We start from the raw sequence: 27,826 nt of genomic DNA on the forward strand, positions 1-27,826 counted from the left end.
GAAAAACTGAGATCTGTAGCACAGTTTCACCACCTGTACAGCTTCCCCCTGCAAGGGGAGACCAGGAACTTGAACTTGAGTCCTTGTGCATGGTGACATAGGCACTCTACAGGGTATGCCACCACCCAGGCCCAGAAACTTCCATTGATATTACAGGAAGTTCTTCTTCTCTGTCTTGTCTGGAATGATCGCCTTAAAAATCAATAAGCATGTTCCTGAAAGATTTACCCTGCAAAACTAGTTCATACACTTTCACATCCTACTCACAAACCTCTGCACAGGTTTTGCTTCATTTATACTCACATCACATTAAATGACCTTGAAAAGACAGAGCTTTCCGGTTCTATTGTACTCCCAGACTCAAGAATACACATTGGTGTTTGGTATATCATCATTTCTAACTCTTTTTTCACACATTTTACACATAAAGCACATATAGATGTATATAGAACATTTATGAAGTTTCATATCTAGAAGAAAATTAAAAAATTATAATATTAATCCATGCAACTCTAGATAATTGAATGGCAAATATCTATTGTTTAAGTTGTCCTATAATCTTACTTTCCATTATCTACACTAGGTAAACCTTTGCCTCATCTCAAAGTATATGGAAAGTAGAAATATCAGCAAAGCTTTACATGAAGGTGTTTATAACTTCAATAGGAACTGTATTCTAATTCATGCTAAAGGAGGTTTCACAGTATGAGATTTGAAACACTACACTAAGACTACACCACCAGAACCCAGCCCTCAGTGTTGTCCCAGATCAGCAGCAGCTCCTGCAACACCAGCCCAAAGGGGACTGAGGAGCTGTGTCATCATCAAGGTTTCCCGGGACACATGAGCCTCACAGCCCTAGTCATTCAGAACAGTTGACACCGTTGTGTTGTTCAGCTCACTGCTCACAGAGGCAGAAGTCAGCTGGATGCTCCTGTCTACTGCAGGGACTCTTCCACCCACTGTCTCTTCTGTGTTCCTCTGGGGTCTCAGCAGTATGATGAAGCACTTGGGAAGAAACAGACAGCCCAGTAATCCATAGCTCGATGCCAAGATGGCAAAGATCTCCACTGCCACTTTGAACTTGCCCTTAGTGCTCAAGTAAGCAGGAACAAAGGAGATCCAGACAATGAAAAAGACCAGCATTCCAAAGGTGATGCACTTTCCTTCATAGTAATTATCTGGCAGCTGCCGGGCAACAAAGGATGTGAGAAAGCACAGCAAGGCCAGGAAGACATCAAGCCCAAACATGGTGCACAGGAATTCTACAGACCCTTCATCACATTCCAGAAAGATCCTGACATTCTGGTTATCTATGTTCTTGTATGCCCTGGGAGGTTCCCACACCAGGTAAGCTGTGCAGATGCCAATCTCCACGAGAACTGAGGTGAGCACCATGATTTTGCGATAAAGAGGGCGCATGGATAGAAGTCTGGTTTTGGATTTGGAAATTCTGTAGGCTAAAAACAGTGTGGTGGTCTTTCCAAGAATGCAAGACAGGCAGAGAGTAAAGCCCAGTGCCAGAGCCATCTGGCGGGCTATGCAGGACCAGTTGTGCGGCTTGCCGATGAAAAGCATGGAGGACAGCAGCGTGATGACAAGGGAAGCCTGGATGAGAAAGCTCAGCAGCCGGTCATTGGCACTAACAAGAGGAGTGTGTCTGTGTGTCACGTACACAAGCGTCACAGCCATGACCATCAGTGTTCCAAAGATGGACAGAGTAACAAGGGTGAATCCCAGGGCCTCGTCATAAGCAAGGAATTCCATCTCCTTGAGCACACACTTGTTCTTCTGTGCATTTGACCAATAGTCTTCACCACATTCTGTGCACACCTTCTGACCTAATGAAAATTAGTGTAGGTGGGGATTAGAGTGTTACGTGGAAAACTGAGAAATGTTACACATGTACTAACTACTGCATTTTACTGTTGACTATAATCCTCTAGTCCCCCCCAAAAAAAGGGGGGGAGACTTAGGTCTCCACTTGCAGAAAGAAAAGATTCATGAGCAGTGAAGTAGTGCTGCAGGTGTGTCTCCTTCTCTCTCCTTCTCTCTGTTCTTACCTCTCAACTTCTCTCTGTATCTATTCAATAAAATTAAAATAAAGATTAAAAGGAATATAAGTACATGAAACCTGAAGCTGTCATGCTAAGTGAAGAGAGTCAGAAAATGAAACACAATTACCAGGTAGTTTCACTCATTCATAAATATAAATAACTAAAGTAAACAAAATGTAAAACAAAACATCTCTGTTAGACTTGGAGAAAACTACGTTAACAGAGATGAATAAGAAGGGGCATGGGAGAAATATGTCTAGGGCTAATTTTAATAGGACACTAGAATTTTGGTACTGGGTACAGTGAATCTCCTATGCATATACAGACTCACTCTATATATGTGTAAAACTACACTCTTATTTTTTTTTTTCAAGAGCATGTTCAGCCCTGGTTTATGGTGATACAAGTGACTGAAGCTGGGACATTTGGTACCTCCAGCATAAGCCTCTTTGCATAACCCTATAGTCAACAAGTAAATAAATCTAAATACTTCTACTAACTCAGTACTCAAATTACACATGTTGCTATTTTCTCTCATGAATACGTGTTGGCAGGTCTTCTTCCAAATGTAACAGCTTTAACCAAATATTGTGTCATTCTGAATTGTATAGAACACACAATAATTTAATGGATCATAATGATTTCTAAGTTATTCAAAGCATTTTATAATGAAGGCAGCAAGGACCTCTTAGCCAAAACAGGTTCAACTAACTAAAGCCAAATGGGCACCTCTACCTGGCTTCTCTGACACGTATCCATCAAGACAAGGGATGCAGTCAAAGCAGCAGACAGGCTCCCCTTGACGAACTCCCTTCCGGGTCCCAGGCGGACACACTTCAGTACACACAGATATGGGGAGCTAGAAAGGTAAGTGCAACCAAAACATGTTAGCAATCCTTCATCTCCAACACTCAGGAGTCAAAGACGTCCCACCTGAGATTTCCAGGGAAGCTTCCTGATAGGTTTGGAAACCTAGGAGCGCTAGACCAGGGAATAAGCACATGGAGAGAAAGAATTCTAATACCAGTTCTTTGGATCTTGATCTCACATACCAGCCTCTTTACCCATGAGACCCTGGGAGGCATATGAGTTGACAAATCTGTTTCTGCCTGTGAGGACCTGTCACCTCCAGAATCAAGTTGAGAGCCTGAAAATATATCCCGACACAGTCTGAAAGACGTGAGTGTGCCACAGAAGGTCAGTAGAAATGAAAGATGAAGTGCCAGGAGATGTAACACACTGGAGTGCACACTATACCATGCATGAAGAGCCAGGTCCGAGTCCCTGGCCACCACATAGGAGTGACACACACACACACACACACACACACACACACACACACACACACACAGGAGTGCCACACAAAGAGGTGGGTAGCATCAGGAGCAGTGAAGCAGTATAGTGATGGTTCTCCTCTCTGTCTCTCCCAGTCATGCTTTCTCTCTTTCATCCACTATCTGAAAAAAAAAAAAAAAAAGACTCCATCAAATTCACTAGTTTCTTGCTGGCAAAATCCTATCAGCAAGAAAAAAAAAAGAAAAATGAAGAATATGTTCTATGGAGAAAAGTTGCAGAAATGTCATATGATCCAGAAATTCTAGTGCTAGGCATATACCCAAAAGATATAATAACAATGATCCAAAGGGGTATATGCATCCCCATGTTTATAGCAGCTTTGTTCACAGTATAAAAATCCTGGAAACGGGGTCAAGTGGTAGCATATCAGGTGAAGTGCACATGGCATATCAGGTGAAGCAGCACAAGGACCAGCTCGAAATACCCAGTTCGAGCCCCCAGCTCCCCGCCTGTAGGGGAGTCACTTCACAGGCAGTGAAGCATGTCTGCAGGTGTCTATCTTTCTTTCCCCCTGTCTTGCCCTCCTCTCTCCATTTCTCTCTGTCCTATCCAACAACAATGACATCAATGGCAACAATAGTAATGACCATAACAATGATAAAACAAGGGCAACAAAAGAGGAAAAAAAGTAGCCACCAGGAGCAGTGGATTCATGGTGCAGGCACCTAGCCACAGCTATAACCCAGAGGCAAAAAAAAAATCCTATGATTTTGCTAATGTCTCCTTTCTTAAATAAAGAAATAAATTTTAAAAATTAAAAAACTAAAATTCAATTAAAAAATTTAAGAAACCTGCCTTGCAATACTTGCAATATATCAGAGCAAACAAAAATTTATTATGAACAATGGCACTACAATACATTAAATCCATAATATGAATAAATGTCAATGGCTTAAACTCACCCATCAAAAGGCACAGAGTGGGGGGATGGATCAGAAAACATAACCCAACCATATGCTGCTTGCAAGAATCCCATCTGTCACAACAAGATAAACACAAACTTAAAGTGAAAGGATGGAAAATTATCATACAGGCTAACGGACCACAAAAAAGGGCAAGAACGGCCATTCTCATCTCAGACACAATAGATTTCAAATTAAATAAAGTAATAAAAGATAGGCAAGGACATTACATAATGATTAGAGGATCAGCCAAGAAGACTTAACAATTACTAACATCTATGCACCCAACGAGGGACCATCTAAATACGTCAAGCACTTACTGAAAGAATTTCAAAAATACATCAATAGTAATACAATAATAGTGGGAGACTTCAATACCTCACTCTCACACTTAGACAGATCAACAATGCAGAGAACCAACAAAGATACAAGACAACTGAATGAAGAGATTAACAGACTAGACCTCTTGGACATTATCAGAGTCCTTCAACCCAAAAAACTGGAATATACCTTCTTTTCAAATCCACATAACACATACTCAAGGATAGATCACATGTTAGGCCACAAAGACAGCATCAATAAGTTCAAGAGCATTGAAATCATCCCAAGTATCTTCTCAGACCATGGTGGAGTAAAACTAACATTTAACAACAAACAGAAAATTATTAAAAGTCACAGAATTAGGAAACTAAACAATATACTCCTTAAGAAGCACTGGGTCAGAGATTCACTCAAGCAGTAAATTCAAATGTTCCTGGAAACAAATGAAAATGAAGACACAACCTATCAAAATATTTGGGACACAGCTAAAGCAGTACTGAGAGGGAAACTTATAGCCATACAATAACATATGAAACAACAAGAAAAAGCTCAAATGAACGACCTTACTGCACACCTCAAGGACTTAGAGGAAAAGGAACAAAGGAACCCTAAAGAAACCAGAAGGACAGAAATCACTAAAGTTCGAGCAGAAATAAACAACATCGAAAATAAAAGAACCATACAAAAGATCAGTGAAGCCAAATGTTAGTTCTTTGAAAGATTAAACAAAATTGACAAACCCCTAGCCAGACTCACCAAACAAAAAAGAAGACTCAAATTAATAGAATTGTAAACAATGGAGGAGATATCACAACTGACACCACAGAAATCCAGAGAATCCTGCAAAACGTCTATGAAGAACTATACACCACCAAGCCAGAGAATCTGGAAGAAATGGAACAATTCCTAGAAACATGCCCTTCCAAAACTGAACCAAGAAAAACTACAAAATCTAAATGGACCAATTACAGACAAAGAAATTGAAACCGTTATTAAGAATCTCCCCAACAACAAAAGTCCTAGACCAGATGGCTTCACAAACGAATTCTACAAAACTTTCAGGAAACAGTACCCATACTTCTGAAACTTTTCCATAAGATTGAAGAAACAGGAATACTCCCTTCCACCTTCTATGAAGCCAACATCACCCTGATACCAAAAGCTGATAGGGACAGAACAAAAAAGGAAAACTACAGACCAATATCTCTGATGAACATAGATGCCAAAATATTAAAGAGGTGGAGCTACGAGCAGCAGATTGCTTTCTCTCCTCTCCTCTCCTCTCCTGGATCAACTAGGAATACCAAACTAGGAGACCACCCGGACCGAAACAAGACAGGACTAGAATGACCACAGAAACCCAGTAAATCACCCGTGAGTACAAACACGCGTGGCTGGTGACAGAGAGGAGAGAGGGGCCTAAGGAGAGATTAAGTGACTGCTAACAGTTAAACAGTTTATCAGTGGAGACACCACCTCCAGTCTGCTCCACAACAAGGGGACAGTTGAGGGGGGAAAGGACTCCCCAGAGACTCACCAAGTGCAACTCTGAGTCTCCATTGCTACTACCCTCAGAATCTGGAGCAGCAACAGGGAGGGACACCAGGGCATAGAGATCTAACCAGGAAACTCAGGAGAAGACCTATACCTCAGTGGCATAGCTGAGGGGCTGTGAAAGTCTCTTTGCATAACCACTATATTATCTCTGCCACACCCTGCTTTATCGCTTGGTCAGGAGTCAGTGATAAAGCTAAGAAGCCTATTGATAGTTTAAAAGCCCTCAGGCTCCCATAGCCTACAGGGAAGAAAAAAAAAAGAGGCTTTTACACCACTGAGCTCCAACTAGGGATTGAAAAAACTGTTAACATATATAAAATGGTTAAAACAACAAGAAAAAATATTGGAGAATCCAACCAGGACAAGAGTCCAGCTAAAAGTCCTCCAGAGGGTGAAGCACAAAACAACGAGTTCAACATCCAAACATTAGCTAAGGAAATAATAATAGGAGTGAGTAAAGAATTTGAAAAAATTGTAATCAGAAATGCAGGAACAACAAATGAGAAAATGGAAGAAAATTCTAATTATCTCATGGTTATTAGAGAGCTGAAAGCTGAAATCGCTGAGCTAAGAAGGCAACTAGCTGAACAAGCTAAAACAGTATCAGAGCAGGGCAACAAAATACATGAACTCCAGAAAGCAGTAGAGGGCAGAGAGAATAGAATCTATGAGGCTGAAAACAGAATTAGCAAGATTGAGGATGAATTAGAGACAACTAAAGAAGAAGTAAGAGATCTCAAAAAGAGATTAAGAGATGCTGAAAACAACAACAGAGTCCTATGGGATGACTTCAAAAGAAACAATATACGCATTATTGGCTTACCAGAGGAAGAAAGAGAAGGGGAGGAAGAAAGCATTCTCCAGGCCATAATAGCTGAAAATTTCTCTAGTCTAGACAACACCAAAGACATAAAAATTCAAGAAGCCCAGAGGGTCCCAAACAGAATTAACCCAGACCTAAAGACACCAAGACATGTCATACTTAGATTGGAAAGGAATAAGGATAAAGAAAGGATCCTCAAGGCTGCAAGAGAAAAACAAAGAGTAACCTACAAAGGAAAACCCATAAGATTATCAGCAGACTTCTCCATACAAACACTACAGACCAGAAGAGAATGGCAAGATATCTATCGAGTGCTCAATGAGAAAGGCTTTTAGCCAAGAATACTATATCCTGCTAGACTGTCATTCAGACTAGATGGAAGCATCAAAACCTTCTCAGAAAAGCAACAGTTGAAGGAAGCAACCATCACCAAGCCTGCCCTGAAAGAAGTTCTGAAAGGTCTCCTATAAACAACCAGACCACCACAAATAGGACATATATCAAAATACTCTAAAACTTTACAAGAATGGCGTTAAAATATCTTCAATCTTTGATATCAATAAATGTCAATGGGCTGAATTCACCTATTAAAAGACACAGAGTAGGAAGATGGATCAGAAAACACAACCCAACAATATGTTGTCTACAGGAAACTCACCTAACGCAACAAGACAAACACAGACTTAAAGTGAAAGGATGGAAAACTATCATACAAGCCAACAGCCCACAAAAAAGGGCAGGAACAGCTATTCTCATATCTGACTTGATAGACTTTAAAATAGATAAGATTAAAAAAGATAGTAATGGACACTACTTAATGCTCAGAGGATCATTCAATCAAGAGGACTTAACAATTATTAATATCTATGCACCCAATGAGAAGCCATCTAAATGCATCAAACCTCTACTGAAAGAGCTACAGAAATATATTAACAGTAACACAATCATAGTAGGGGACTTCAACACCCCACTATCTCAACTTGACAGATCATCCAGGAAGAAAATCAGTAGAGACATAAGGGAGCTAAATGAAGAGATAGATAAACTAGAACTATTGGACATTTTCAGAGTCATTCATCCCAAGAAACTGGAATACACATTTTACTCAAATCCACATGGATCATTCTCAAGGATAGACCATATGTTAGGCCACAAAGACAGCATCAGCCAATTCAAGAGCACTGAAATCATCCCAAGCATCTTCTCAGACCACAGTGGAATTAAACTAACACTTAACAAGCAACAAAAGATTAGTAACAGTGCCAAAATGTGGAAGCTCAACAGTACACTTCTTAACAACTTCTGGGTCAAAGAGGAAATCAAGGAAGAAATCAAAATGTTTCGAGAGTTCAATGAAAATGAAGACACAAGCTATCAAAATATTTGGGACACAGCTAAAGCAGTCCTAAGAAGGAAGTTCATAGCTATACAAGCACACATTAGGAAACAAGAAAAGGCACAAATAAACAGCTTGATTGCACATCTTAAAGACCTAGAAGAAGAACAACAAAGGAATCCTAAAGCAACCAGAAGGACAGAAATCACTAAAGTTAGGGCAGAAATAAATAACATTGAGAATAGGAAAACCATACAAAAGATCAATGAAAGTAAATGTTGGTTCTTCGAAAGAGTAAACAAAATCGACAAACCTTTAGCCAGACTCACAAAACAAAAAAGGGAGAAGACCCAAATAAATCGGATAGTAAATGAAAGAGGAGATATCACAACAGACACTGCAGAAATTCAACATATCATGTGAGGCTTCTATGAACAACTATATGCCACCAAGCTAGAGAACCTGGAAGAAATGAATGATTTCCTAGATACCTACCAACTTCCAAAACTAAGTAAAGAGGAAGTGGATAACATGAACAGGCCCATCACAGCTAATGAAATTGAAACAGTTATCAAAATTCTTCCCAAAAATAAAAGTCCTGGACCAGATGGTTTTACAAATGAATTCTACAAAACTCTCAAAGAAGAACTAATACCTCTACTTTTAAAAGTCTTCCAGAAGATTGAAGACACTGGAATACTCCCTGGCAGCTTCTATGAAGCCAACATCACGCTGATACCAAAAGCAGACAGGGACACAACCAAAAAAGAAAACTACAGACCAATATCTCTGATAAACATAGATGCGAAAATATAGAACAAAATTCTAGCCAACCGGATACAACAGTATATCAAAAAGATTGTTCATCATGACCAAGTGGGGTTTATCCCAGGCATGCAAGGTTGGTTTAATATACGTAAATCAATCAATGTGATCCACCACATCAACAAAAGCAAGACCAAAAACCACATGGTCATATCAATAGATGCAGAGAAAGCCTTTGACAAAATACAACATCCCTTTATGATCAAAACACTACAAAAAATGGGAATAGATGGAAAATTCCTGAAGATAGTGGAGTCTATATATAGCAAACCTATAGCCAACATCATACTCAATGGTGAAAAACTGGAAGCATTTCCTCTCAGATCAGGTACTAGACAGGGCTGCCCACTATCACCATTACTATTCAACATAGTGTTGGAAGTTCTTGCCATAGCAATCAGGCAGGAACAAGGAATTAAAGGCATACAGATTGGAAGAGAAGAAGTCAAACTCTCCTTATTTGCAGATGACATGATAGTATACATGGAAAAACCTAAGGAATCCAGCAAGAAGCTTTTGGAAATCATCAGGCAATACAGTAAGGTGTCAGGCTATAAAATTAACATTCAAAAGTCAGTGGCATTCCTCTATGCAAACACTAAGTTAGAAGAAATTGAAATTCAGAAATCAGTTCCTTTTTCTATAGCAACAAAAACAATAAAATATCTAGGAGTAAACCTAACCAAAGAAGTGAAAGACTTGTATACTGAAAATTATGAGTCACTACTCAAAGAAATTGAAAAAGACACAAAGAAGTGGAAAGATAGTCCATGTTCATGGGTTGGAAGAATTAACATCATCAAAATGAATATATTACCCAGAGCCATCTACAAATTTAATGCTATCCCCATCAAGATCCCAAGCACATTTTTTAGGAGAATAGAAAAAATGCTACAAATGTTTATCTGGAACCAGAAAAGACCTAGAATTGCCAAAACAATCTTGAGATAAGAGAACAGAACCGGAGGCATCACACTCCCATATCTCAAACTGTATTTTTGGGCCATTGTCATCAAAACTGCTTGGTACTGGAACATGAACAGACACACTGACCAGTGGAATAGAACTGAGAGCCCAGAAATGAGGCCCCACACGTATGGATATCTAATCTTTGACAAAGGGGCTCAGACTATTACATGGGGAAAGCAGAGTCTCTTCAACAAATGGTGTTAGAAATAATGGGTTGAAACATGCAGAAGAATGAATCTGAATCACTGTATTTCACCAAATACAAAAGTAAATTCCAAATGGATCAAGGACTTGGATGTTAGACCAGAAACTATCAAATACTTAGAGGAAAATATTGGCAGAACTTTTTTCCGCATAAATTTTAAAGACATTTTCAATGAAACGAATCCAATTACAAGGAAGACTAAGGCAAGTATAAAACTATGGGACTACATCAAATTAAAAAGTTTCTTCACAGCAAAAGAAACCACTACCCAAACCAAGAGACCCCTCACAGAATGGGAGAAGATCTTTACATGCCATACATCAGATAAGAGTTTAATAACCAATATATATAAAGAGCTTGCCAGACTCAACAACAAGACAACAAATAACCCCATCCAAAAATGGGGGGAGGACTTGGACAGAATATTCACCACAGAAGAGATCCAAAAGGCCGAGAAACACATGAAAAAATGCTCCATGTCTCTGATTGTCAGAGAAATGCAAATCAAGACAACAATGAGATATCACTTCACTCCTGTGAGAATGTCATACATCAGAAAAGGTAACAGCAGCAAATGCTGGAGAGGGTGTGGGGTCAAAGGAACCCTCCTGCACTGCTGGTGGGAATATCAATTGGTCCAACCTCTGTGGAGAACAGTCTGGAGAACTCTCAGAAGGCTAGAAATGGACCTACCCTATGATCCTGCAATTCCCCTCCTGGGGATATATCCTAAGGAACCCAACACACCCATCCAAAAAGATCTGTGTACACATATGTTCTTGGCAGCACAATTTGTAATAGCCAAAACCTGGAAGCAACCCAGGTGTCCAACAACAGGTGAGTGGCTGAGCAAGTTGTGGTCTATATACACAATGGAATACTACTCAGCTGTAAAAACCGGTGACTTCACCATTTTCAGCCGATCTTGGATGGACCTTGAAAAAATCATGTTGAGTGAAATAAGTCAGAAACAGAAGGATGAATATGGGATGATCTCACTCTCAGGCAGACGTTGAAAAACAAGATTAGAAAAGAAAACACAAGTCGAACCTGAAATGGAATTGGAGTATTACACCAAAGTAAAAGACTCTGGGGTGGGCGGGTGGGTGGGGAGAATACAGGTCCATGAAAAATGATGAATGAAATAGTGGGGGTTGTATTGCTAAATGGGAATCTGGGGAATGTTATGCATGTAAAAAAAAAAAAAAAAAAAAGTAGAAACGCAAAGCAGAAATTGACTGAGTTTGGAGTATGGCACCAAAGTAAGAAAGCAGAAGTATACTAGAGTTTGCAGTGAGTACCTCCCTAATACTTCCTCTCCACTTTTCCAAGCTTTGGGTCCATGATTGCTCAACAATTTGTTTGGCTTTGTATGTTAACTCTCTTTTCAGTCACCAGGTTCCAGGTGTCATCAGGATGCCGGCCAGACTTCCCTGGATTGAAGACACCACCAATGTGTCCTGGAGCTCAGCTTCCCCAGAGACCCATCCTACTAGGGAAAGAGAGAGGCAGACTGGGAGTATGGACCGACCAGTCAACGCCCATGTTCAGCGAGGAAGCAATTACAGAAGCCAGACCTTCTACCTTCTGCAACCCTCAATGACCCTGGGTCCATGCTCCCAGAGGGATAGAGAATGGGAAAGCTATCGGGGGAGGGGGTGGGATATGGAGATTGGGCGGTGGGAATTGTGTGGAGTTGTACCCCTCCTACCCTATGGTTTTGTTAATTAATCCTTTCTTTAATAAAAAAAAAATTAAAAAAAAAAAGTTTCCTGCCTTTCATGTAGGGTAAGTAGATTCATGTAAAAAGTAAAGCAGATAATCTTCAAACTTCACTTCTACTATGTCCTGGACAAATTTTGAGGAAAAAAAACAAATAAATAAAAGATTTTAAAGCTATTACAGACCCCCTACAGTTGATGGAAGACAGAAATGGCCATTCCAAGAAAGAAGTGTCTCATTCTCCATTAAAATAGACCTTAAACCCTAGAAAGACCAAAAGGAACAAATCATGAAATGTAAGACTAGATTTATATGTGTGGCAATAACAATATTTTAGGAAAGAGCAGGAATCTGAATTAACCTTCATTTACTCCCTGACTTACATTAGATGACTTCTGCTGTCTGGATAGGACAAGATAATTTATTTTTGCATCATAGATAGAGTTGCATCATAGATAAGAAGTCCAGACTGTATGTTATCAGAAGTCTCAAAGAGAAGTTCCTTCACCTTGCAAACGAGAGTGAAATACATGGGATTCCTGGAACACCCCAGTCCATGGAACTAACTCACCTTAGAGCCACAAACAGAACCAACCTCTCCTGACTCCCCTGAATGTATCTGGACAGGTAGTTGTAGAGATGATGGTTGGCTCATGTCTACAACCTTAGGGGAACTGTGGCGGCTTGCAGTGGGGAAACTAAAGAATCAGAACTCTAGTTGTGGGAATGGTGTGGATTCATGTTGTTAAAATTCGGAAGCTCTTGCCGGCCGGGCTAGCTTCACGGGCGGGTAACAGAGACGACCAGAGACATACGGCTGGGCAGAGAAGCTGTATTTCTTTATTCAGGAACAACGATTCATAAACTAAGACAAACTAATCACCAAACAGAACTCTGCTGTCTCTTTCCCCATGGCGGCTGCGCCAGCACTCTCTCTTACTCCGGAACTCAGGAACCCCTCTCAAGCACTCTCTCTCTCTAACTCTCTAACTCAGGAACTCTGTCGGGTTCCTTGGGGCGGGGCCAAGCAGGCCCATGAAACTAACAGGACTGATCCAATTCTCTTGGCGGGGGAGAACTAGAACCCAATGTAAAGCATACAACAGATTCAAACCCCTGTAGACATGTAATTCTGAATAAAAATAAATGAGCAAAAAATAATTTCTAAAACAATCATAGATTAGAAAGTTCGGAAAACAAGCTCTGAATCTATATGTAGAAAAGATATGCTGTATTTAGAGAAAGCAGACCCACAATAATCACCTGTAGAAGTGTCTGATATTCCAGAGCACCAGAATTTTATTTCCACCAGGGTTATCTCTGAGGCTCAGAGCCTGCACTGTGAATCTACAGCTCCCAGCATCCTTTTCTTTTTTGTTTCAATTTTATAGAATAAAAGAGAGAGAAATTCAGAGAGGACGGGGAAGTCTAGAGGAAGAATGAAAGATAGACACCTACAGACCTGCTTCTCCCCTTCGGTGTACAGCAAGGGCTGAAAGCTGGACCCTTGCACATGGTAACATGTGCCACCAGCAATAGAAATTCTATGCATATACCACTCTCTGGACATATATATAAATCAAGACTCACCTCTGATGATTCAGTGTTCCAGAATATTGTTGCATCCTTTTTCATCACCAGTTCATTCTTAGACACTGTGTGCATACATCGTCCAACCTTCACAAAGGCAATCTCTCCATTATCATCCAGTTGCCAATTTAGAATTTCATAGACTCCAATCACTTCTCCATGCTCATCAATTTCAATTCTCCTACCACTTTGGGTTGTAAACTTCAGTGTCTTCATATAATACATTAACTATAAAGAGGGAAAGCAACTCATGAATCATCTAGGAAGCCAGGCAACCTAGGAATTGGGAGATATTTGTAAGGATTGGCAAGGCCCCTCCCACCTTAGAGTAAGACTTCATGCTCCATCCAGTTTCCCATGCAGCCTTATGTGGCCTGGTTCTGCTTTAATTAACTCTGGAGTAAGCAGAATTCTATGTTGCCCTGAAATGGAGGAATAGTCACATCTCTGCTCTTTACCATTTATGCTAGTTTATGTGTGTGGGGGACCTCTCCAGAGCCCTATCTCACATGGGATATATTGAAACAGGCTGAAATATGAATCTGACTGTCAATGCCCATGTCCTGTAGAGATGCAATTACAGAAGCCAGTCCTCCAACCTTCTGCTCCCCACGGATATCTTTGGTCCGTACTCTCAGAGGGATAAACAGCAAAGAACCTTCCAATGGAGGGGATGGGATACAGAACTCTGGTGGTTGGAAATGTGTGGAATTGTACCACTCTTACCCCAAAATCTTGTAGATCATTATTAAATCACTAATAAAAATTAGTGCTAAATAGTACATATTGGATTTAACTAATGGTTAAGTATCTTTTCAGGAAAATATGAATAAAGAACAAATAATTACTGAAAAAAAGTAGGGGGGGCAGGTTGGAGCCCCAGCAGCCATTTGGGATTATGAGCTGAACAAACATGCTGATGAGGAAAAACAAACCTGGGTCCATCCCTAAACCACTTCCAAAGCATTCCAGAATGCTTATTACCAAGCTTTATTTAAGTCCAGGAAAATAAAAACCTACCTTGTTTCAGATACTGTTTGAGGGTGGGGAAGGGTCCTATCCTCCACAACAAACCTAACAACAAAAACTCTGTGAGTAAATGGAAGCTTAGGGCCAGGAGATAGCTGACCTCACCCAGAAGAGTGCACACCCTTCTGTGCATTCAGACCTCTGCTGAGATGGGGCACCCCAAGGAGCACATTGTATGGCTCTAAGGGAGCTCCATGCTCAGTGGAGGGATGTTGTAGTGTCTCTTCTCTGCCTCTCATCAAAAAATAAAACAGAAAATGGCCCTGGGAAGACATGCAGTGTTACTGACCATGTAAGATCTTGCGTTCATTCCCCAAGGCTCAAAAAGTTAAGAAGTGGGACCTTGCTCTCCCTATAAAGCAGAAATGGTAGGGACTGCCCTACTCTCCTAAGGAAGGCTGGGTCTTCCAGCTATGCCACTCAAGAAAGACTGGTCCTGAAATGAGTGCCTCCTAGAATGTTCCCAGCAGCTCCACTAACAGAGACTCAGAGGTTACACAGGCTCCTGTGCTATGAATACACACGGGCCCTGGGTCAGAGTGATATGGCAAACAGTTGATTGTATTTATATATTTTCTGCAAGTTTGGGAGCTACTCTCTGCCCTAATCCAGGTTTCTAACTCAAATCTCAACTCTGACACCATCTTCCCAGAAAATATTCTTAGTCCACCTGCAGGTGAGCTATCAAGCTCCAACCAAAGTTGCTAAAGGCATGGATCCATAGGAACATACCTAAAATTGACTTCCTAGCTTCTTTCCAAGCTGTGACCCCTAATCTCATCTGCTCTTTTCCTACTCTTTTGTTCCTGTTTATTAAACATTTTGTCCTGTTTATACCTACCACCTTGAAGCCACCAAGCTGCAAATGCTACTGATTCCACCTGACTTCTCAGGGCAGAAAACCTCAGCAATGTGTCCAGAACCTCACCTCTCCAGAGCCCTACACCACTAAGGAAAGACAGAAAGAGGATGGGGGTATGGACTGACTTGCAAACATCCATGTCCAGCAGAATTGCAATAACATAACCCAGACATTCCACCTTCTGCATCCCATAAAGAATTTTAGTTCATTCACCCAGAGGAGAAGAAATGTTAGGAGAAAATGACCAGTGGGCTCAGAAACCCAATTCCATCAAGACCCAGCGGGAGAAAAAAAAAAAAAAACCAAGGACATTCAGAAGTATTAATAGGTGTACATGTGACTTAAAAAGAAGAGAAGGCAGAAGCATAGGGGGAAAGCAAATGAATGTAAATATAGTCATAAAAAAACAGTCAGCTCATAACTGTGACCTTGGAAGAACACTGCAGTTTCCAATGGAGGGAATGGGGACACAGAACTCTGGTGGTGGGAATGGTGGAATTATACCCCAGTGAATTCCAATTTCTGTAAATAAATATTAAATAACTAATTTTTTTTTTAAAAAGTGAAAAATAAAAAAGAGAGCGAGAAAGAAGTGGGACACTGAAGGATGCACATCAAGGTTTAAAAAACAAGCGGTTCTTCTAGGTGTCCACGCTATAAAAGTATCTCTACTCAGTACAAAAGTAAACCAACGCTTTACAAAGTATGCATTCTTTGCCTGTCAAACCATGTCTCAAAGTAAGACAGACCAAGACCTACGAACCTCCCAAGGTTCAATGGTGGCCAAGCAGGCATTCTTTTTGTATTTCAAATGCTGTCATCAAGTAAAACAAATCAACAAATATCAGCACTTACCTGCCAAGGTTCAAAGTCAGGTATATATGCACAGGTGTTGCCTGGGATATACGGCCCATGCCCTTCCTCACATCTGCTCAGACGATCCAAGGCATAAGCCAGAGCATACACGGCCTGTCTCACGTTGTTTGTGATTCTCAGCTGAGACACGTCCAGATAGGTATTCTGAAGCTCTTCCAGCTTCTCCTGCCCTGTACAGAACTCATCAGACATGGCCTGCAATCTGTCCCCTTGCCCAATCACATCCACTCTGTGGTCAGTATTGTAGGGCACACTGCTGTTGGGCCAAGTGCAGTTAAAAGCAGTTTGCCAGAATTCAATGGTCAGGACGTCAGTTGGGTCCTTGCTAGGATGAATATCATAAAGAAATTCTTTCAGTCCTGGGATATCAGCCCTTGGCACTGCAAATCCAATAGTGCCACCAAAATATGGGAAGTATTCAGGCTTTGCCAGGGCAGCTGAGGTGATCCAGGCCTCGCTGGCAATCCATGTCCTGCCCGTGATATTGTGGTGAACTATTGCCATCACCAAGGGCCCAAGGTCAAGATCAGAGGCATAGAGCACAATGACTCGGGCTGTGGATTTCTCTATAGTGTCAATCACTTTCTGGATTTTCTCCTTGGAATAGATTTTGGGAATGACTTCAGAAAATGCAAGACATGTCTTCTTAGCTTGTAAATTTTCTCTTAAATAACTTGATGCATACTTTCCATAATCATCACCACTGCTAATAATGCCAATCCAGGGCCAACCAAAGTGAAAAATCAGGTTTACCACACTTCTAATCTGTGCTATGTCACTAGGCACGGTGCGGATGAAAGTTGGAAACTGGTATTTGTCACCAAGAGTTGGGCAAGTAGAGGCATAGCCCACCTACAATTGAAAAGATGTGTGCAGTTATAGCAGCTGTGGCCAAACTGGACATCATATCCTTGAATACTTTTCTGAGAGATGGAGGAAATGTAAGAGGTTTTTCATTATATTCTCACATCATGCCCCACAGACTTCTTTTCTCCTTGAAGCCCCCCCATATTGGGGCCTGTTCGAGAAACATCTGAGGGCCCATTCACCACCCTTACCCCATACACTCTAAGGAAATTGGAGGAGCTTGTTATTAAGATGATGACATTCAGTGCCTCCACACTTCAAAGATGGGGTCACAGCACAGAGACAGGTATAGGAATTGCACTTCTCACCTATACAGACCAGAAAGCCAGTCAACTCACAGCCTATTTAGCTGGTCCATTTCTCTCTCATGTCTGTCATTCATCTGTTCAGATTCCTCTCTCTCTCTCTCTTCCTTGCTTCTTCTACTGAGCCCTTTGCCACAAAACTTTCTATCTCTCTCCCTCTTCTCGTCTATGTTTCCTCTCTGCTATGACATGAGGATTAGCTCCAGAGCTGGGAATGAGAAAGGACATAGGACTCTGTCTCCACTTCAGTCTCAGCTCTAAGTCATCCCATTCACTGACTTACTAGAAACTCTACTGTTATAGACATGTGTCTAAATGAAGAGGTAGTTGTGTTTTGTTTTTCTTTCTCATTTTACCAAGGCTGTTCCTGTGTATTCTCCATACATACATATATTTTCCAGACATACCTACATGAAGTGAGAAACCAAGAAAGTATTTTCTGGTGCAGGGAGGTGACTCTATGGTACAGTACATGCTTGAAGTGTGTGGAACCCAAAGTATATTTTCCAGCACATGAAAGAACAGCAACAATGGGGGGGGGGGAGTATAACTCTATGAATGACAGAACATTGCTTTTTTCTATGTCTATCTCCATCTCTGTCTTTATCTCTTAGACATAATCAATCAATCAGTCAATCATAGCATAAGAGGCAACATAGTGGTACAGCCTTGAAGTTAGAAACATGAAATCACAGGTTCATTCCCTGGCAGTGCATGTATCAGACTAATGTTCTGGTCACCAAGCAAAATCACCACAGTTATCCATCTCATGAAGCATTATCATAAAGTAAGTATAAAATAATCATTGTAGTAATGTAAATATATATATATATATATATATATATATATATATATATATATATATATATATATTGGTCAAAGAGACAGCTGTCCTCAAACATAGTGCCTTGCATGCATAAGGTCCTGGGTGCAATCCACAGCAATGCATTGAGAAAAGGTGGCAAGGACACACAAAGCTCAGTCTATGAGGGCAATCACATACTCAGACAACAACCCAGAAGCCACAGATTCAGTCCTTCACACAGCACATGCCAGAACTGAGAATGCTCTAGCCTCCTCCCCTCCTCTCACATATTAGATAGAGCAATGTGTCCCAGAACCTCACCTCTCCAGAGCCCTACTACCCTACTAGGGATAGATACAGAGAGGTCAGGGATATGGATCGACCTGCCACCCACGTCCAGTGGAAAAGTAATGACAAGAGGCCAGACCTTCCAACTTCTGCATCCCATAAAGAATTTGGTGCATACCCCCAGAGGGATAAAGAATAGGGAAGTTTCTAATGGAGGGGATGGGACACGGAACTCTGGTGGTAAGAACTGTTTATCTTACAATCTTGTTCATCATTATTAATCACTAATAAAAAATTTTAAAGAAAGATATTCATTTCCACATATTTCTGACTTATGCTATTTCTTATCCTTAAGATGACTGACTTGACATGTATGAACTTTTATTTCTGTCCCCCTTACCCTCTCCCTTCCCAACCCGTGTTATTTATTAATGGATCAACCCTGTGCTATAGTTCCATAGACTCATTCATTCTCTGTCAATTTATTTACAGAGGACACAATACTTTCATGTTCTCTCTTCTCAGTCCTGGGGCCTAGCTGACTCCAGTGCCCAGAGTTTAGGCATCTACTCACACACCTACTCACTGAGTGGCCTCAGCAGAGAAATTCAGGGCAGCCCACCCACCAACTCAGTCCACCTCTGCAGTTGACCCCCACTTCCCCGAGCGCCTTACTAGTTGCTACAAAGCCCACAACCTTGTGGGTCTTTATCAGAGAGCACGATATTCTCAGATACCTGAGGGAGATCATACAACACAAGAATTCTCGAGGCAGCAATGGACAGGGATGATCCTCCTGCTCCCACAACTCCTGCCAGATACGCCCCCGTGCTGTTTCTGAAATGGGGCTTGTTTTCTTCTTGCCCTGTCAGGAAAACCAGCACCGCTTCCAATGTCTTGGGGACAGAGAAACAGTTGTCAAAGATCTGGTAGCCCAAAGTGATGTTGGGCAAAATATCCTTCCTCTCATTAATCTCCTTGAGTGTGTGGATCATGGTTTTCATCCAGCGAAACCCCCGAAAGTTAAACCTGAGAAAGAAATTGTTATAAGGTCTCTGTCAGAGGGTGGCTCTTAGAGGGAGAAGGAGTGTTGGGTTGGTGCTGAAAGTGTTTTTTCCAAAACATCATAAGACACCTCTATTGTCTGAGCTCAGTAATATCTCACAAAGAACATTATAGACTGGAGGGGGTGAGTACAGCTCATATTCACAGCTGATTGACTTGGGATGGAAAGATACCTTTTTTTTTTGAGGGCAGGGAGTTACATTTATTTTACATTAGTGGGTTACAGGCCCATTCCTAACAGACCTGCACACACTTGTGCCGCAGTGTCCAGCTTTTATCGGTAATGAGCTGGGCGCAGCACAAGCTGATTGATTACAGAGTCCATCAAGGTGCTGACAATAAAGATGAAAGTAGGTTATTTTTAAGCACCCCCATATTCTTTTTTTTTTTACAATTTTAAAATATAGATTTTTATTTAAAATGTAAGTCCACATTACAAGATTCGAAAAACAAAAAGCTAAGAACATTGACTTTTTGGATTGAAAAAAAATGATCTGCATATATTTTGTTCAAGCCCTCAATAGCATCTTACTTTTTTTAATAGCTTGGAAAAAAATAATTTACAATAGACTAAAACATGTACTGTACTTTCAGGCTTTTACTCAGGAATATCATCTCATTTGTTAGGAGAAATAAAATGTAGACACCAAGCAACAACAAGCCATGAATTGTGACAAAAGCAATGTAAGGTATTTTTCGCTTAAGTAAATTAAGGGAATATCCAAAAGATACTCTATAAACCAAAAGAAGTAATAATTTTTAGGAAAAAATTAAATGTATTTTAAAATGTAAGTAGACATAAAACATTAGGGTAATGGTTTTAATTTTCTTAGTAGTCTTCATGAAGGTTTTGTAGTTGATGGTAACGGTGCTTTTCCTTTTTGTTTAGCATCCTTTTCCATTTTTATCTGCTAGTGTTTCTGGAGATCTAGAGGGCGTTTGAAAAGCTTTTAGAATTGGGTGGTCCATTGGCTGTAACTGGAGAGTCTAAAAATTCAACTGAAGGTGCACCAGCTCCACTATCATCTAGCCACATGGAGCCGTCTGCCAGTGAGCTGAAGCCAGTTAATCCTCGCATAGCTGCATAAAGAATGTCTTCTCCCACTGGTCTTCCTTGAGCCAGTCTTTCTTGCTTAGTTTCTACAACTGTGTCATGGGCATATGAGGGATAGCCAAAACCACAAGTGAAGGAGCTGTGGAATCCTGAACACTCGGGGCAGGCATTGCATTTGGATCCAGGTGCAGCACTGTGCTGATCAACAAAGTGCTTGCACCTGCAGCGAATGGGCTGCGTGCCATTCGTAGAGATGTAAAGGTAAGCCCTGCACTGGCAGCCAGGCACTCAGCAAAGCAAGCTAATGGGGCGCTGTTGTGGAATCATTTCAAAGTCAGTATCATGTTGCTTATACCTGTGCGTACGAAAACACAGTGTCTCTGGACCCACAAGTTTACAGTCCATTCCAGTTGGTGATCGCCAGTTCACAAATAATCTGTTCTGTAAAAGTTTTCTTTTGTAATTTTCATATTCCTCAGGAGTAAAATGTTTCCCTCTACTTGAAGAAATCATGTTAACTGAGATAAGTCAGAAACAGAAGGATGAACATGGGACGATTATCAGTCATAGACAGAAGTTGAAAAATAAGATCAGAAAGGGAAACACTAAGTAGAACTTGGACTGCAGTTGGTGTACTGCACCAAAATAAAAGACTCTGAGGTGGGTATCAGGGAGGGTTCAGGTCCTGGAACACGATGGCAGAAGAGGACCTAGTGGAGGCTGAATCGTTATGTGGAAAACTGGTAAATGTTATGCATGTACAAACTATTGTGTTTTACTCTCAACTGTAAACCACTAATCCCCCAATAAAGTTTTTTTAAAAAAAAAAGTTTCCCTACATCATCCTCACTAACAATTCTCTGGTAATCCAGGTATGCATCCAATGCCACTGACTGGACTCACATCCCCATATTCTCTGAATCTTTCAGCTGACCTGATCACCTCAGAAATTTCTGTGCACAAAAAAAAAAAAAAATCTAATAATCTCCACTATTTCCATGATTCAGGGAACCCAATAGTCATCTAGACTTGCCATAGATCTTGGAATATCCCCAATGCCCTGTGTATCTCCTTTTCTCATCCTTACCTTTCTATTTCTTCTTTTTCCTCTTATCAAAGTCAACTATAATAGTAAAAATTATGAAAATACTTATGATAAGGAGTGTATACGGGCAGTACATAAGATGTATGTACACTATGACTCCAGTGACATAATTTTCCTGTCAGGATGTAATGATGTGGAGAAATATTCTTAATTGAAAAGTATCCCCTACCTACGATGCTCATGTGTAACCCTAAGCAAGAGGCTTTTCCCTTTGAATTCTCTAGCCTTTGACTATGTAAACAATAACCCTGGAGGTCAAAAAAAAGGAAAAAAAATTTTAAAAGAAGAAAGAGAGAAAGAAAGAAAAGTCTATGTGTTCCCTAAACCGTTCATAACAAGATTCTTTGTTAGTTGATAAACTAGAAAAGGCTCACCCAGGCCAAGTGGTATTGCTCCAGTTGAGCTCTCACATCACCATGAGCAAGAGAGCCCCTACACCCCCACAGTGGGGAAGCTGCAGGAGCTATGATGCAGGGCTATAGTGTCCCTCTCTCTTCCTATTTCTCCTCCACTCTCAATTTCTCTCTGTCCAATTTGAATTAAAAAAGAAAAAAGGAAAATATGGGCACCAGGAGTGGTGAATTTGTTATGCAGGCACTGAGTCCCAGGAATAAATAATTATGGTGGTGATAAAATAATTAACTAAATAAATAAGAATAAGATTTCCAGGAGGTGTGGCCATGGAGTAACAGGGAATAGAAATGATTCCCCCACCCCCACACCTATGAGCATCTAATTTTTTATAAATGGGCCCAAATTATTAAATGGACAAAGGAGGCTTTCTTCAATAAAAGGTGGTGGGGAAAACTGGGTTGAAACATGCAGAGCAATGAAACTGAACCACTTTATCTCACCAGAAACAAAAGTTAACTCCAAATGGATCAAAGACCGGGATGCTGGACCAGAAACTATCAAATACTTAGAGGAAAACATTGGTAGAACACTTTCCCATCTAAACCTCAAGGACATCTTTGATGATACAAACCCAAGTTCATGGAAGACTAAAACAAAAACAAATCAATGGGACTACAGCAAACTGAAGAGTTTTCTGCACAGCCAAAGAAACCATCACTCGAAGAGACCCCTCACAGAATGGGAGAAGATCTTCACATGCCATACACCAGAAAAGAGACTAATCACCAAAATATACAAAGAGCTCTGCAAACTTAGCAACAAAAAAGCAAATGACCCCATCCAAAAAAGGGCAGAGGATATGAACATAACATTCACTACAAAATAGATCCAAAAGGCTAACAAACACATGAAAAATTGCACCAGGTCTCTGATTGTCAGAGAAATGCAAATAAAGACAACATTGAGATACCACCTCACCCCTGTGAGAATGGCATACATCAAAAAGGACAGCAGCAACAAATGCTGGAGAGGCAGTGGGAACAGAGGAACCCTTCTGCACTGCTGGTGGGAATGTAAATTGGTACAGCCTCTGTGGAGAGCAGTCTGGAGAACTCTCACAAGGCTAGACATAGACTTTACATATTACCCAGTAATTCCTCTCCTAGGGATATACCTCAAGGACTCCATAACACCCAACCAAAAATATATGTGTATACCTATGTTCATAGCAGCACAATTCGTAATAGCTAAAACCTGGAAGCAACCCAGGTGCCCAACAACAGACGAGTGGCTGAGAAATCTGTGGTATATATACATAATGGAATACTACACAGCTATGAAGAAAAATGAACCCACCTTCTCTGACCCATCTTGCATGGAGCTAGAAGGAATTATATTAAGTGAGCTAAGTCAGAAAGATGAAGGTGAGTATGGGATGATCCCACTCATAAACAGAAGTTGAGAAAGAACAGAAAGGCTAAGAACTAAAAGCAGGATTGGACTAAATTGAAAGCAGGGCACCAAGATAAAAACCCTGTGGTGAGGGGGATGGTGGACTTGCGGCTTCCTGGGCCAGCGGGTGGGTGGGTGGGGTGGGACACAATCTTTTGGTGGTAGTAATGGTGTTTATGTACACTCCTATTAAATTATAGTCATATAAATCACTATTTAATTAATATGAGAGGGGAAAAAAACTGATTGTATGTCTAACAAAGGGACTTTTCAAAGTTAACCCAATTACCAAATAATGTGACAACTCTGCATTGTCTTCCTGAACCCTAAGACAGCAGGAACCTCACATTTCCATTATAGAGCCTAAACTTCCCCCAGTCCTGGGACCCTAGGGTAGGGCCCACTTTCCCGCATGCTTCTCCCAATTCTTATCAAATAATATTTTATCTGCCGATCGCAACCTAATCAACACAACAAGTGCCACCTCAACATGCTTCAGCTCAGACTGAGTCCAAAGACTTCAGGTGTGGAATGACAACCTTTCAGCTTCATTACTCGGGTGAGACCTTTCATAGTATTCTCTAATGCCATCCCAGGTGGATCACTTTCTAACAAAGTCCCAAAACCTAGATATAGAACAGGTTCCATGAGATAGAGCATATGTTCACACGTATCCATAAACTAGGGCAAAATATATACCTGAAAGCAGTAGTACACTAGAGTTTACAGTGAGTACTCCCCAACACTTCATCTCCACTATTCCAATCTTTGGGTCCATGATTCTTCAACAATTTGTTTGGCTTTGTATGTTAACTCTCTTTTCAGCCACCAGGTTCCAGATGCCATCAGGATGCCGGCCAGGCTTCCCTGGACTAAAGACCCCACCAATGTGTCCTGGAGCTCCGCTTCCCCAGAGATTCACCCTACTAGGGAAAGAGAGAGGCAGACTGGGAGTATGGACTGACCAGTCAATGCCCATGTTCAGTGGGGAAGCAATTACAGAAGCCAGACCTTCCACCTTCTGCAACCCACAACGACCCTGGGTCCATGCTCCCAGAGGGATAGAGAATGGGAAAGCTATTGGAAAGGGGATGGGATATGGAGATTGGGTGGCGGGAATTGTGTGGAGTTGTACCCCCTATGATTTTGTTAATGTCTTCTTTCTTAAAGAAAAAAAGAAAGAAAAACTGTTGTAGCTTACAAAAAAGTTATTAGGGGTTCAGAACTCTGGTGGTGAAAAGGGTATGAAATTATACCCCTCCTGACATGTAATTTTGTAAATCAATTTTAAATCACTAATAAAATAAAATAAAAAATAAATAACTAAGGCTTATTGCTCATGGATAATAAACTATGGTACATTGACTCCATAGGGGAATATTTCCCATCACTGAACTGTTCTCATTTGTGAAGGTACACAGGAACATGTATATAATAGTAAGTGAAACAGGTTATGTGCAAAGCTACTTCTCTACAATGAACATACTCCATATAATTACCTAAACACTACATAGATTAGTGCTGACAAGAAAATTTTTAATGAGCACAAGATCTTGCTGAAACGGTTGGGTCTAAGAAGATGGTTCTTTCATCTGCTGATGTTCATCATGATCTTCACAGCGCTGTGCTACAAAGCACATTTCTTCCCCACAAAATCTCTCAAAATCCTTACTTTGTTTAGAACGACAAAGGCAATAATTAAAACACCCCATGTCCCTCTCATTTCACCAGCTTCTTCTGCTGTGAATAATGCTTTCAAAATATTAGAAAATTCATCCTCTTCCATATATACTCTAACTCATGGTCAGCCAAAGGAAATGTGATTAAAGAGAAAAATATCAGCACCATGCTCTAACCAACTGAGCTAACCGGCCCGCCTAAAGACAAAAATATGTGTTAAGTAAGCTTGAATGATATAGAACTTGCTGAGGTTTTCCAGCCTACAATTTCAATCATAAGCACCATGCAACAGCAGGGAATATTTACTACATAATATCAAATTCCCAAGTAAAATTGTGTCCAAGATATGGTCACAACTAACAAAAATTATGATTGTATTTATAAAAATAACTTCCTGCACTACAAGCCACCCTTCCTTCCCTATGGCCATTTTTCCTTTTTATTTTCCTTTCTGTTTTTTATTGGGTAGGGCAGAGAGAAACTGAGAAAGGAGGGGAGAAAATTAAGGAGAGAGACACATCTGAAGACCTACTTTTCTGCATATGAAGCATCCCTCCTGCAGATGGGGGAGGGGGCTCAAACCCAGGAACTCCCTCACAGTAATTTATCTGCTTAAGTCTATGTGCCACCACCCTGGCACTTGATTGTATATGTAAAAAGGACTGAGCAAGACTATGGGAAATGAAGCCAGTTGCTTTTTTTTTTTTTACATTTATTTACTGTTGTTATTATTTTTTCCTAGTCATTTTATTGAAAGGAGGATGCTTACAGCACAACTGTTGACATATATGGGCAGATTTTCTCATCTCCATCTGACAGCTGTGAAAACATTTTCAACCCCAACTTAGGACCTTGTCCACCATCAGGCACTGGACCTCAAAGTCCTCTCCACTCCCTTCTATGCCCTTCTCCCCACAGTCCTGTACTTGGGTGCACTCGCAACCACCAGCTGCTTTGTTATGGTGGCTAGAAGTCGGGTAGCTATTTTCCGAGATTTTGTACACAGATAAGTATGGATGCTACACACCTGGAAATAACTGAGTCACTATTTGTCTTCCACAGTTAAGATTAGCAAATGCAGATCATCAATCATGGACCCATTTTTTCCTGACATGACATTTTGGGGTAAAGGGAATAGAAACAGAAGTTGGGCAAATATATATATATATATACACACATATATCATGGGGCTGGGTGGTGGCACACCTGGTTAAACAAGGACCCAGGTTACGGTGTACAAGAACCCAGATTCTAGCCCTTGGTCCCCACCTTCAGAGGGAAGGCTTCACGAGTGGTGAAGCAGTGCTGCAGGTATCTCTCTGTCTCTCTATCACCCTTTCCCTCTCAATTTCTGGCTGTCCCTAGCCAATAAATATATATAGATAATTTAAAAAATTAAAAGAAGCAGAAGCTGAAAAAAAAATACTATAATGAGCCCCAGCTCAGAAGTCAGTCATGTTCCCACACCGTTATATGGGAAGTCTCAGGGATGGACATAAAACCTTAAACCCTAGAGGCATGATCTCTGCCCTAAGCTCTGTCCTCAGCCCCTCCCGACATACTACAGTTTTACTTGAGGGAAATTCTGTCTACCAACACTTTGTAAAAAAGCTTGCACCATTCTACATTTGATGATCCATGCAGTTTAGTTCTTTACAAGGATTCCAATAAATACCATACAAACCCTGCCTTTTTTCTTTCTAAGGCTCAAAATGGGAAAAGGACAATCCTAAAACCAAACCTTTCTTGTGTGCAAGCAACCTCACACCTTGAAGTACATCACCCTTGAGAAACAGAGGCTCAGACATAGAAACTACTCATTCTAAATCAAATGGATTTGAATCAAGGTCAGACTCTCTGTTCCAGTTGAAAACTCGGACCCAATATCTAATGCTTACTCACCACCACCATTATCTGATTTCTTTTTTTAAAATTTTTTTATTTATTTTTTATTTAAGAAAAGATAAATTAACAAAACCATAGGGTTAGGAGGGGTACAACTCCACACAATTCCCACCACCTAATCTCCATATCCCATCCCCTCCCCTGATAGCTTTCCCATTATCTGATTTCTAATTTAAAAAAAAAAAAAAAGCACATGTAAGTTTCACTTACCCTTCACATTTTGCTGACACTGGCTCCAAAATAGACTTGTTTGCAGGGATGATCCTCGAGTGAATAGGAAATATCCCTCCAATAATAAGAGTATGGTTCTTGGCATCTACATACCCATTCAAATCAAACTTGCCCAGCAACCTACAAGTCTCTTCTTCATCTTCTTTGCCTTCAATGTCCACTCCAGCCCATAAAAAGGCAAGCAATCCTAGAAACAAGACTTTCTTTTGGCCAGCCATTTTAGTAGGATGTGTTTGGGCAGAAATGAACAGTGCTGAAGACTGTAATGATGCTCCTAGCTAGAGT

General features: G+C 40.7%; 1 protein-coding gene and 1 pseudogene across 1 annotated transcript; both read right to left on the reverse strand.

Moving 5' to 3' along the window:
• Window positions 1–669: 669 nt before the first annotated feature.
• On the reverse strand, window positions 670–27,759 carry LOC132540180 (vomeronasal type-2 receptor 1-like). The gene is made up of 6 exons (XM_060196949.1): window positions 27,521–27,759; window positions 19,433–19,724; window positions 16,410–17,282; window positions 13,664–13,891; window positions 2,793–2,916; window positions 670–1,841 (listed from the first exon to the last, which is right to left on the reverse strand). Exons 1-6 carry the CDS (start codon window positions 27,757–27,759, stop codon window positions 859–861), a joined length of 2,739 nt encoding a protein of 912 aa, XP_060052932.1. The 3' UTR covers window positions 670–858.
• On the reverse strand, window positions 20,599–21,895 carry LOC132540178 (protein FAM221A-like; annotated as a pseudogene).
• Window positions 27,760–27,826: the final 67 nt, after the last annotated feature.

Source organism: Erinaceus europaeus, chromosome 9, assembly GCF_950295315.1.
Source record: "Erinaceus europaeus chromosome 9, mEriEur2.1, whole genome shotgun sequence".
NCBI lineage: Eukaryota > Metazoa > Chordata > Mammalia > Eulipotyphla > Erinaceidae > Erinaceus > Erinaceus europaeus.

Bases quoted from the DNA above. Each gene is read 5' to 3' on its own strand.
- LOC132540180 (XM_060196949.1), bottom strand. From the start codon at position 27,759: ATGGCTGGCCAAAAGAAAGTCTTGTTTCTAGGATTGCTTGCCTTTTTA. The intron at 17,283-19,432 runs GTATCTGAGAAT...TTTCAATTGTAG, and splicing joins TGTTGTATGATCTCCCTCAG to GTGGGCTATGCCTCTACTTG. The intron at 2,917-13,663 runs GTGAGTCTTGAT...TTACCTTTCTAG, and splicing joins GGAACACTGAATCATCAGAG to CTCCCCATATCTGTGTGTAC.